Source organism: Mobula hypostoma, chromosome 20, assembly GCF_963921235.1.
Source record: "Mobula hypostoma chromosome 20, sMobHyp1.1, whole genome shotgun sequence".
NCBI lineage: Eukaryota > Metazoa > Chordata > Chondrichthyes > Myliobatiformes > Myliobatidae > Mobula > Mobula hypostoma.
The window spans coordinates 53,222,789-53,236,208 of NC_086116.1; the positions used below are offsets into that span (position 1 = coordinate 53,222,789).

Below are 13,420 nucleotides of genomic sequence, written 5' to 3' on the forward strand. Positions count from 1 at the left end.
TAAATGAACAAAATCACCTCATGCAGATAATGGACTGCTTTCAAACAATGCTTTTGACAATTGCATCCTCCAAATTTTTATTTTCATTGTAATATTTAAGATAATTGTTAATGCCTTCAAATTCTTCATGGTTCTTAACTTGTTGAAATGAAATCATTTCATTTTTACTGCTGGCTGTTTCTGGAATCTCCGAGCCCAACTGTTTAAAACCACAGTCAGAAAAACAGGTCTGAATTGTCATCGCAAACACGAGGCATTCTGCAGATGCTGGAAATTCAAGCAACACACATCAAAGTTGCTGGTGAATGCAGCAGGCCAGGCAGCATCTCTAGGAAGAGGTAGCTCTTCCCAGAGATGCTGCCTGGCCTGCTGCATTCACCAGTAACTTTGAAGTGTGTTGTCTGAATTGTCATACTGTTTATTACTTGTGAACTATCAGTGACAAGAATCAGAATCAGGTTGTGACGTGAAATTTGTTAACTTAGCAGCAGCAGTTCAATGCAATACATAATATAGCAGAGAGAGAAAAAATAATAAATAAAATAAAGCATAATAAATAAACAAGTAAATCAATTATGTATATTGTTACGTAACTGGCAACAATGAATATCAATCGAGGCAGGTTATATAAAAACAACCAAACATTTATTAAACACGGATAAACGATTAAAAAAAATGAAAACTTTAACCGGAAGTTAACCGTTATGCAGCCATTCAACAAATCGTCACTCGGCACTGGTTCTTAAGGCGTTAAATGCAGAAACAGTTCTTAAAGCGATAAAGTCAGATATAGTTCTTAAAATGGTAAATTTGAAAGTCCAACAGATTTATACGTTCAATTGGGAAGGATTTCTTCCTAGACGCGACTTTCCTGCTGGTTCTGTCTAAAGGATGCACGATGCAGTAAATGAACAGTTTAAAACAACTGACCTTGGTTTCTAGAGAGCAAACCTTTGCATGAACTCTTTGCTCTTTTCGCAAGAGTTATCTCCGATGCAGGTCGCTACTCCTTCAACGAAGACTCAATAAGGTTGATCCTTTGTTAAACTGCCAAACGATACTGACTCCACTTAATCCTTCGATCCTGTACTTCGATAAAGTCTTCACTCTCCCTTCTACTGCTGGAATAGGGTAAATCAGCACATCTAGCCAAAAATTTCCAGTTCAATAATATTGTATCTTGCAACAGAATGTAACAACTGTTTAAAAAATGAAACTGCGTTATAAAAACAAATACGCAACAGAAACGGAGACACAGTACGTTCTACCTGAAAATCTAAAAACTGAAAACTAACTGCGTCATCTGGGGTCTACCCTTATATACCTGTGGTGCACATGTCATCACGTGACCTCACATTGGCGGGAAAATTACGTCAGGTGACCTCCAAAAAACCATTACATCATTCTTACAAAAAAATCACAGATCTCCTTGAGGCATGTAACAATATTGAACAGATTATTAAAAATGTGCAAGATCAGAAATACTGTTCATTAAAAAAAGTGAAGTAGTGCCCAAAGCTTCAATGTCCATTTAGGAATCGGATGGCAGAGGGGAAGAAGCTGTTCCTGAATCGCTGAGTGTGTGCCTTCTGGCTTCTGTACCTCCTACCTGATGGTAACAGTGAGAAAAGGGCATGCCCTGGGTGCTGGAGGTCCTTAATAATGGACACTGCCTTTCTGAGACACCACTTCCCAAAGATATCCTGGGTACTTTGTAGGCTAGTACCCAAGATGGAGGTGACTAGATTTACAACCTTCTGGAGCTCCTTTCGGTCCTGTGCAGTAGCCCCTCTGTACCAGAGAGTGATGCAGCCTGTCAGAATGCTCTCCACGGTACATCTATAGAAGTTTTTGAGTGTATTTATTGACATGCCAAATCTTTTCAAACTCCTAATAAAGTATAGCCACTGTCTTGCCTTCTTTATGACCACATCAATATGTTGGAACTGCTTTATGAACACATACGCACAGAAGTGATGCCATTTTAAAATTATTCGCTCCATAAGACATAGATGAAGAATTAGTCTGCTCGGCCATTCCATTATGGCTGATCCCAGCTCCCACTCAACTCCATGCACCTGCCTTCTCAGAATATCCTTTGATGCCCTGACTGATCAGGAAACAATCAACTTATGCCTTAAATATACCCATAGACTTTGCCTCCCCTGCAGTCTGTGGCAGAGCACTCCACATATTCACTTCTCTCTGGCTAAGAACAAATTCCTCCTTACCTCTGTTCTAAAGGGTCGCCCCTCAATTTTGAGTCTGTGCCTTTTTGTTCTGGATGCCCCCACCATAGGAAACATCCTCTCTACATTCACCCTATCTAGTCCTTTCAACATTTGGTAGGTTTCGATGGGATCCCCCCGGATTCATCTAAGCTCCAGTGAGTACAAACCCGAAGCTGCCAAATGCTCCTCATGTTAATCCCTTCATTCCCAGAATCATCCCCATGAATCTCCTCTGGACTCTCCAATGACAATACATCCTTTCTGAGATATGGGCAAAACTCTTGATAATACTCCAAGTGCGGCCTGACTAGTGTCTTAAAAAGTCTCAGCATTATCTCCTTACTTTTGTATTCTATTCCCACTTGAAATAAATCCCAACATTGAATTTGACTTCTTTACCACAGACTCGACCTGGAATTTAACCTTCTAGGAGCCATGCACGAGGACTGCTAAGTCCCTCTGCACCTCTGATGTTTGAACCTTCTCCCCATTTAGATAATAGTCTTCACTGTCATTCCTTTTCCTAAAATGCATTATTACATTTCCCAACACTGTATTCCATCTGCTACTTCTTTGCCTATTCTTCCAATTTGAGTTATGTTGCTTACTCAGCACTACCTACCCCTCCACTTTTCTTCGTATCATCCGCAAACTTTGCCACAAGGCCATCAATTCCATTATCTAAGTCACTGACAAACAATGTGAAAAGTAGCAGTCCCAATACTGACCCTTGAGAAGCACCACTAGTCACCAGTAGCTAATCAGAAAAGGTCCCTTTTCCCAATTGCTGCCTCCTGCCTGTCAGCCATTCTGCTATCCATGCCAGTATCTTTCTTTTAACGCCATAAGATTTTATTTTGTTAAGCAACGTCATGTGAGGCATCTTATCAAGCACCCAAAAATCCAAGTAAATGGCATCCACTGCCTCTCCTTTGTCCACCCTACTTGTTACTTCCTTGAAGAACTACAGATTTGTCAGGCAAGATTTCACTTTACAGACACCACGCTGATTTTGATTTATTTTATCACCAGGCTAACTGGCCTATAATTTCATTTCTTTTGTCTTCCTCCCATCTTAAAGAGTGGAGTGACATTTGCAATATTCCAGACCTCCGGGACAATGCCAGAATCAAGTGATTCTTGAAAGATCATGACCATTGCATCCATTATCTCTTCAGCAACCTCTCTCAGAACTCTAGGATGTAGTCCATCTGGTCCAGGTGACTTATCCACCTTGAGACCTTTCAGTTTGCCAAGCACGTTTTTCTTTGTAATAGGAATGGCATTCACTCCTGCTCTCTGGCACACTACTAGTGTCTTCCACAATGAAGGCAGATGCAAAGTACCCATTAAGTTACATAGAAAACCTACAGCACAATACAGGCCCTTTGGCCTACAAAGTTGTGCTGAACATGTCCTTACCTTAGAAATTACTAGGCTTACCCGTAGCCATCTCGTTTTCTAAGATCCATGTACCTATCCAAAAGTCTCTTAAAAGACCCTATGGTATCCACCTCCACCACCATTGCTGGCAGCCCATTCTACGCACTCACCACATTCTGAATAAAACAACTTACCCCTGACGTCTCCTCTGTACCTACTCCCCAGCACCTTAAACCTGTGTCCTCTTGTGGCAACCATTTCAGCCCTGGGAAAAAGCCTCTGACTATCATCTGCCATTCCTTTCACCCCCATTACTACCTCAGCAGCATCATTTTTCAGTGGTCCAATATTCACTCTTTTACTCTTTATATAACTGAAAAATCTTTCGGTATCCTGCTTTATATTATTGGCTAGTCTGCCATTTTTCATCTTTTCCCTTATAGCTTTTTTTGTTGCCTTTTGTTAGATTTTAAAAGCTTTCCAATTATCCAACTTTCCACTTACTTTTGCAACCTTATATGCCCTTTCCTTGGCTTTTATGCAGTCCTTAACTTCCTTTGTCAGTCACGGTTGCCAACTGAGAACTTCTTCCTCTGTGGAACATATCTATCCTATGCCTTGTGAACTATTCCCAGAAACCTCAGCCATCTCTGCTGTGCCGCCATACCCATCAGTATCCTTTAGTCCACCTGGTTAAGCTCCTCTCTGATGCCTCTGTAATTCCCTTTATTCCACTGCGATACTGATACATTTGAGTTATGCTTCTTCCTCTCAAAATGCGGTATGATTTCAGTCATGTAATGAGCAATGCTTGAAGGATGCTGTGTCCAACGTCCACATGACATGCATGCAACTGATGCTAATTAGAAACTATTTGGTATAGTGTCCCAAATAAACAAAGGGAATCCTGGTTATTTTCTTGATTTGTATCTGTTCTTTAAGAGTTTTCCCAAATAAGCGGCTGCCCCGATTAACCGATGGCCCAATTAACCAAAATCCACTATTTATGTGAACACGTGTTTGTAATGTACATGTGCATGGATAATGTGTATTCCGCATACACTCCCAGAATCTCAGTCACTGAATCAAGGTTCCGAGATGATTATTTTCATTTGACAGGTGCAGGAACATTAAGATGCAACAGTGTGCTACACTAGCTAAGACCTCTTTATTGGGCCTAGGTGAGTACTTAAACTTGTGAATGAATACAGTAGCGTAGTGGTTAGCATGACACTATTACAGCTTAAAGCATTCACAGATAGGAGTTAAATATTGCGCCATCTGTAAGGAGTTTTCTGCTCCCTGTAATTGTGTAGGTTTCCTCTGGGTGCTCTGGTTTCCTCTGATAGTCCAAAGACTTACCGGTTAATAGGTTAATTGATCACTGTAAATTGTCTTGTGATTAGGCTAAGGTTAAATAGGTGGGCTGCTGGGTGGTGTGGCTTGTTGGGCCAGAAGAGTCTGCTCTGTGCTGTATCTCTACATAAATAAATGCCACAGATGCTTAAAATATGAAATAAAAACAGAAAAATATAAAAAACATTGTATAAGTCTTTAACACACTGAGTCACGGGCTTGTTGCTTGCTTCTCTCTATCCTTTCCAGAGATGTTACTTAGTCATTGTTTGGGCCATGTACCATGTTACCAATTAACTTCAAACACATGGAAGAAGGCTGGAACATCCTTCCATAGATATCAATTAAATTGAGAGCAATTGTTCAAGGCATTGAAAGACCTACATTTTTTTCTTTTTTTTCATTTCTGTTCGGTCACTGTTTAATCAGGTTGATATGGTTTGAAAAAAGGGAAGTGTCTACAGGTCAAATGGCCAGATCTACTGAGGAGGAATTTATGTCGATGGTTAGAAACTGGTATGATTTATAATGTGAACAAGTGTATTTGGATTAAATGAAAATTTAGGCAAATAAAGGAGGATATCGTCCAATTAGGGCAAGTAGCCATTTTGCCATCTTTAACTTCACTTCCTCACCATCGCCATAGTGTGGCTGCAGACAACAGATTCTTCTGCTATATGCTAACACACTGTAGTAACTTAAAAAGGCTTTTATGACTAAACCTCCCAACCTGTGGTTGTTGTCATCTGGAAAGGCAAGCACTTTAAGCACCATGGTCTCCAAGTTTCCATTCCAGCAATGCATCGCCCTATTTGGAAATTTATCTCTATTATACCTACAATTACCCATTGTTATTGCTTTAAAATGTTGCTTGGTGAACAAATTCGGGACAGATTCCAGATTATGGTGAGAGAGTAGATCAGTAGGATTAGTCTAGATTGGAATTAAGACCATAGTAGGACAGCAGGATTGCTTGAGGTTTGAAAGAAAGTTCTGAGGAGCCTGATATTGGGATTAGTTCCCTTGCAATGAGACCAGTTTAGACTGAAGGACAATGAGATCATGTGCCAGAGGGTTGTGATTCTGTGACTTGGGCAGCACAGAGGAGGAGAATGAATGTGTGCTTAGCATGCTCTCTATAACTAGCCTTATGCTCTCTTGTTCATTTCTCCCAACAGAATTTTGACCTTGAAGCAAACAAGGAGGCCAGGGATGACCAGCCAAAGGAGGATCAGTCTGAATTGCCATAATGATATTTGTAGAGGGGAGGAGACTTGGACAAGCTCTGTGTTCTGTGCAGGATAACATTTGGTCTCCCTCAATCTTACAGACTGAGTAAGGAACTTAACTTGACTGAAGTTCAACACTGACACTTCATTGAATTTTATATTTTGGAAGGATATCTGTTTCCTTGACTCCTCTTCCCATTTGTTCATCTCTTCAGGCATTTGAAAAATGAAGTATATGGAGAAAGAACTAGAATTTTCCCCACTATTCAAATGATGAATAGGAAGTGGTTTCAAATGTAATAATTACAGTGTGTTTCTTTGAAATTTATTTAGTGACATTTCTGTATTTTTTCACACCAACAGATGAAGTTGAGCATCACTCAACTCCATGTTACAATCTTTGTGCCCTGATTGTGTGTTATTACAGCAAGCATGGATGTGTGTGCAAAAACTGATTCTACACTGCTGTTTATTGTGTGATCTTTTAATGGCTTTTTAATACTTCATACAATTACTTTCACCCATTCCACATAGAAAATTCATAGCCATGTACTTTTAGATAAGAGAGGAATTCTCAGTTCTTGTGGTATTGAATGTGGATATATTCCATGTGGTGTAACACTGGAAATCATGGCCACTATCACAGTTTCCCTCTGCGGAGACCAAGGTCAGCTGTCTTACAGTTGGTCTTGGTGCCTTGTACTATGAAGTGGCAAAGAAAATAAGGTGTTTATTCAATGTTCTTTATCAGGAAATATAAGTGTATAGGCTATCTAGTGTGGGCACATGGCCAAGTGGTTAAGGTATTGGACTAGCGACCTGAAGGCCGTGAGTTAGAGCCCCAGCCGAGGGAACGTGTTGTGTCCTTGAGCAATACACTTAATCACACATTGCTCTGCGACGACACTGGTGCCAAGCTGTATGGGTCCTAATGCCCTTTCCTTGGACAACATTGGTGCTGTGGAGAGGGGAGACTTGCAGCATGGGCAACTGCTGGTCTTCCATACAACCTTGCCCAGGCCTGCGCCCTGGAGGGTGAAGACTTTCCAGGCGCAGATCCATGGTCTCGCAAGACAAACGGATGCCTTCTATCTAGTGAGTGTAGAATCTGTTTAGGCTGGCTGCACTGCATCAGTTTGTGGCACCATGGTAGCACGGTGGTTAGCACAATGCATTTACAGCTCTGGGCATTGGGGTTCTGGGTTCAATCCCAGCATCATTAAGGGAAGATCTTGCCTGATTGGAATTCTGTTGAAGTAACATAGGATAGACAAAGGTCAATCGATGGATGTAGCATACTTGGATTTTCAGAAGGCCTTTGATAATGTACTGAACATAAGACATAGGAGCAGAATTAGGCCATTCAGCCCATTGAGTCTACTCTGCCATTTCATCATGGCTAATCCTGGATCCTATTCAACCCCATCCACCTGTCCTCTTGCCATATCCCTTGATGCCCCGACTCATCAGGAATCTATCAACTTCGGCTTTAAATATACCAATGAACTTGGTCTCCACCGCAGTGCGTGGCAGAGCATTCCACAGATTTACCATTCTCTGGCTAAAAAAAATCCTCCTTACCTCTGTTCTGAAGGGTCACCCCTCAATTTTGAAGCAGTGCCCTCTAGTTCTGGATACCCCCACCAAAGGAAACATCCTCTCCACCTGCGCCTTATCTAGTTTTTTCAACATTCGGTAGGTTTCAATGAAATCCCCACGCATTCTTCTAAATTCCCGTGAGTACAGGCCCAAAGCTGCCAAATGCTGCTCATATGTTAACCCCTTCATTCCCAGAATCATCCTTGTGAATCTTCTCTGGACCTTCTCCAATAACAATACATCCTTTCTGAGACAAGGGACACCAAGCTGTTGACAATACTCCTAAGTGCGGCCTGACTAGTGTCTTATAAAGCTTCATCGTTATCTCCTTGTTTTTATATTCTTTTGCCCTTGAAATAAATGTCAACATTGCATTTGCCTTCTTTATTACAGACTCAACCTGTGAATTAACCTTCTGGGAGTCTTGCACGAGGACTCCTGAGTCCCTTTGTGCCTCTGATATTTGAATTTTCTCCCAATTTAGATAATATTCTACACTATTGTTCCTTTCACCAAAGTGCATTATCATACATTTCCCATCACTATTCCATCTGCCAACTTTTTTGCCCATTCTTCCAATTTGTTTTAAGTCCTGCTACAGTTGCATTGCTTTCTCAGCAGGACCTACAAGGTGCTGCTTAACAGGATAAGAGCCCATGGTATTACAGGAAAGATACTAACATGGATAGAGCATTGGCTGATTGGCAGGAGGCAAAGAGTGGGAATAAAGGGAATTTTTTGTGATTGCTGCCAGTGAATCGGGGTGTTCTGCAGGGGTTGGTGTTGGGACCTATTCTTTGTACATGTCAGTTTTGGATGATAAAATTGATAGCTCTGTGGCCAAGTTTGCGACAATGTGAAGATAGGTCAGGGGCAGGTAGTGTTGGGGCAGGAAGTGGGGAGGCTGCAGAAGGACAGATTAGGAGAATTGGCAAAGAAGTGCCAGATGGAATACAGTATGGGGGAGTGTATGGTCATACATATTGGTAGAAGGAGTGAAAGCGTAGACTATTTTACAAATGGGGAGAAAATTCAAAAATTCCAGTTGCGAAGGGTCTTGGGAGTCATGTAGGATTCCCTATAGGCTATTTTCCCTATAGGGTTGAGTTAGTGGTGAGGAAGGCAAATGTTAGCATTCATTTCGAGAGGACTAGAACATAAAAGCAAGGATGTAATACTGAAGCTTTAGAAGGCAATAGTGAGTCCTTAGTTAGAGTATTGTGAGCAGTTTTGGGCCTTTATTTAAGAAAGGATCTGCTGACGTTAGAGAGGTTTCAGAGCAAGTTCAAGATTTTGATCCTGGGAATAAAAGACTTGTCGTATGAGGAGTGATTGATGGTTTTGAACCTGTACTCGCTGGAATTTGGAAGGAGGATGGGGGAATCTCATTGAAACCTTTTGAATGTTATATAAATAAAAGAAGGCATCAAACTAAAAGCTCATGCATACAAAGTGGCCAAGAGTAGTGGGAAACTGGAAGATTGGGGAAACTTTAAAAAGCAACAGAGAACACTAAGTGAGTAATAAAGAAAGTGAAGCAAGATTATGAAAATAAATGAGCACAAAATATAAAAACGGAAATTAAAGTTTTTATAATTATATAAAGTGAAAAAAGGTGGCTAAAGTGGAAGTAGGTCCCTTGGAGGACAAGAAGGGGGAATTGATATTAAGTAATGAGGAAATGGCAGAAGCTTTGAATGACTATTTTGTGTCGGTCTTCATGGTGGAGGACACGTCTTAACGTGCCAAAGAGAGATGTTATGGATGCGTTGTGAGGTGAGGACCGCGATACAATGGCTATCACTAAAGGGATAGCGCTGAGCAAACTTGTGGGCCTGAAGATAGATGAGTCCCCTGGTCCTGATGGAATGGATCCTAGGATACTGAAAGAAATGGCAGTAGTAGAGGCTTTGTTGATGACTTGTCAAAATTCTCTGGACTCTGAGCAGGTAGATTGGAAGACAACAAATGTCACGCCACTGTTCAAAAAAGGATGTAGGCAAAAGGCAGGTAACTATTGGCCAGTTAGTTTAACATCTGTAGTTGGGAAAATGCTTGAAGCTATCATTAAAGAAGAAATATGGAGGGAGGCAGCTGGAAAGAAATGGATCCATCACGCAGGCGCAGCATGGATTCAGGAAAGGCAGATTCTGTTTGACAAACTTACTGTAGTTCTTTGAGGATATAAAGAGTGCAGTGGATAGTGGGGAACAGATAGTATTTACTTGGATTTCCAGAAGGAGTTTGATAAGGTGCCACATAAAAGACTTATCCATAAGATAAGGATGCAGAGAGTTGGGGGCGATGTATTAGCATGGATAGAGTATTGGTTAACTAATAGAAAGCAGAGAGTTGGGATACATGGGTGTTACTCTAATCAGTGGTCAGCAGTGCACTGCAGGGTTGGTTCTGTTGACATTATACATTAACGACCTGGAAGAGGGGACCGAGTGTAGTGTATCTAAGTTTGCTGATAATACTAAATTGAGTGGAAAAGCAGATTGTGCAGAAGATACGGAGAGTCTGCAGAGAGATATAGATAGGTTAAGTGAGTGGGAAAGGGTCTGGCAGATGGAGGGCAATATTGGTAAATGTGAGGTCATCCACTTTGGAAGGGAAAAAGGAAAGAGCAGATTATTATTTAAATGGTGAAAAATTGCTGCATGCTGCTGTGCCGAAGAACATGGGAGTGCTTGTGCACGAATCACAAAATCTTGGTTTGCAGGTGCAGCAGGTTATCAAGATGGCAATTGAAATGTTAGCCTTCATTGCTAGAGAGATTGAATTTAAGAGCAGGGAGATTATGCAGCCATGCAGGGTACTGGTGAGGCCACACCTGGTGAACTGTGTGCAGTTCTGGTCTCCTTACTTGAGGAAAGATATACTGGCTTTTGCTTACGAATTGCTAACCTTCGCTGGATAATAGAGAAATCGAGGGAATTCCAGAAAAGTATTTATCTATGTTTTATTGATTCCTCTAAAGCCTTCGACAGTGTGGACCACAATAAACTATGGCAAATCCTTAAAGAAATGGGTATATCTGGACATCTGATCTGCCTTAGAAACTTGTATGAAGATCAAGAAGCAACAGTTAGAACTGAACATGGAAAAACAAACTGGTTCAAGATTGAAAAGGGAGTACAACAAGATTGCATACTGTCACCCTACTTATTTAATCTATATGCTGAACACATCATGAGAAATGCTGGTTTAGAGGAGTCAAATGTTGGAATCAAAATTGCCGGATGAAATATTAACATCTTTAAGTATGCAGATAATATTTTAGTGGCTGAAAATGAGGAGGATCTGAGGAAATTTCTAATCAAAGTGAAAGAAGAAAACACAAAAGCTGGCTTGTTGCTCAATCTTAAGAAAACCAAGATTATGTTGACCAGCCCCTATTAACTCTGTGGTAATAAATGGAAAGGAAGTGGAAGCAGTGACGGATTTTGTCTTCCTTGTTTCAAAGATTTCTACAGATGGTATCTGCAGCTGCAAAATTAAATGGCACTTACTTCTGGGGAGTGCACAAGTGGTAAATTTAGATAAATTACTGAAGAGCAGAGACATAACATTGTCTATGAAGATCTGTACGGTCAAATCTATAGTATTTCCAGTTGTGATGTATGGCTGTGAGAGCTGGACTATTAGTAAGGCTGAATAAAAAAGAATTGACGCCTTTGAACTTGGATGCTGGAGAAAAGTGTTACGAGTTCGTTGGACAGCAAGAAGATCGAACAAGTCAATACTTGAAGAAATACAACCAGACTGCTCACTAGGAGGCTTGATTTTGAGACAAAAACTCAAATATTTTGGCCACATCATGAGAAGACAGGATTCCTTGGAGAAGACTCTCATGTTAGGTACAACAGAAATAAAAGGAGAGGGTGACAGAGGCTATGATGGATGTATAATATAGCTCAGACAAAGCGAATGTTGTTGGAGGATCAGAGAGGCAGTTTCCAACAAGGCTTGGTGTGTCGGAGTCCTTGAGGTCATGAAGAGTCAGATTCAACTTAATGACTGACCAACAACAACATACTGGCTTTGGAGATGGTACAGAGGAGGTTCACCAGGTTGATTCCAGAGATAAGTGGGTTAGACAGGACGGACTTAGGAGGACGATGGTGCCTAATGGCAACTCCTTTGTTTGCATCTTTGGAAACAGCTCTATTTTTTTTATCTTTAATATCTCTTTTATTTCTTTTTCGGGGTTCTTTTGAAGACCCTGACCTGGAGTTACATGCTAACTTTGGTTCTTTGTGGAAATGGGTCTGGCTCTTAGGGTCTCACGACTGGCTGTTTTTCGATATGTTAACGATGCGCCCTAGAAGACAAGCGTGCTTTCAGGGTGCCAGATTTTCGTGGCTCTGGAGGCGGGTGGACTCAAAGTTGGTGCCGCTACCTGGGTGCATTGTGGGAGACGGAAGATCGAAAGCAGCGAGCTAGTTGCTGGTTATGTATCCAGAGACCCAAGTTCTTTGGGAACAGAGCTCGAAAAAAGCGCGCAACAGAATTTTAACACCATAAATTGGCGAGTTGTTTTGTTATGTTTCCCCTCTTGCTGTGAAACGGGGACACCTCTTTTTCCCTTATTAGGGAGAGAGAGAGCCTGTGGTATGTCGAATACCAGGTGAATGATTAGCCTTTGGGGTACAGCAAGTCTGTGTCTTCATTGATGCTTTGCTGCACGCTTGAGTGCTCAGTGGGGGGTGGAGGGGGTCATTGCTTTGCTGCTGCTTATGTGTGGGAGGTGGGAGCTGAGGGGGGTGTGCTTTGGGGTTCTAACGTTCAACTGTCATTCATTCTTTGGGGCACTCCTGTTCTCGTGGATGTTTGTGAAAAGGAATTTCAGGGTTTTATTGTATACATTTCTCTGATGTTAAATGTGCTATTGAAACAATGAGGAGAGATTGAGTTGCCTGGGACCATACTCGCTGGAATTCAGAAGAATGAGAGGAGATCTTATAGAAATGTATAAAATTAAGAAAGGGATAGATAAGTTAGAGGCTGGAAATTTGCTTCTAATGGTAGGTGAGACTAGAACTAGGGGACATAACCTCAAGGTTCGGGGGAGTAGATTTAGGACAGAGATGAGGAACTGCTTTTCCCAGCGAGTGTTGAATCTGTGGAATTCTCAGCCTAATGAAGCAGTGGAGGCTACCTCAGTAAATATAGTTAAGACAAGATTGGATAATTTTTTACATAGAAGGGAAATTAAGGGTTATGGAGAATAGGCGGGTGGGTGCAAATGAGTACAGACCTAGAGCCATCAAACATTCTTCATGTGATAATCCTTTCATTCCTGGAATCATCCTTGTGAACCTCCTCTGAACCCTGTCCAGTGCCAGTACATCTTTTCTTAGCTGAGGAGTCAAAGCTGTTCACGATACTCAAGGTGAGGCCTCACCAGTGCCTTATAAAACCTCAGCATCACATCCCTGCTCTTTTATTCCAGACCTCTTGAAACGAATGCTAAGATTGCATTTGCCTTCCTCACCACTGACTCCACTTGCAAGTTTACCTGTTCTGCTCAAGGACTCCCAATTCGCTTTGAATCTCAGATTTTTGGATTTTCTCCCCATTTAGAAAGTAGTTGGCACATTTATTTCTACTACCAAT

General features: G+C 41.4%; 1 protein-coding gene across 7 annotated transcripts in view; it reads left to right on the forward strand.

Moving 5' to 3' along the window:
- Positions 1–8,539, forward strand: part of rabl2 (RAB, member of RAS oncogene family-like 2) — a 34,138-nt gene extending 25,599 nt beyond the window's left edge. For 6 of the 7 annotated variants that reach the window (XM_063072944.1, XM_063072939.1, XM_063072940.1 and 3 more), the window contains one exon: positions 6,149–8,532. In XM_063072944.1, coding sequence (XP_062929014.1) covers positions 6,149–6,220 — 72 coding nt within the window. In that variant the 3' untranslated portion in view covers positions 6,221–8,532. Of the gene's footprint in view, positions 1–4,733; positions 4,796–6,148 lie in introns of all 7 variants that reach the window. The other variant, XM_063072945.1, reaches the window with a different exon arrangement.
- The last annotated feature ends 4,881 nt before the right edge of the window (positions 8,540–13,420 follow it).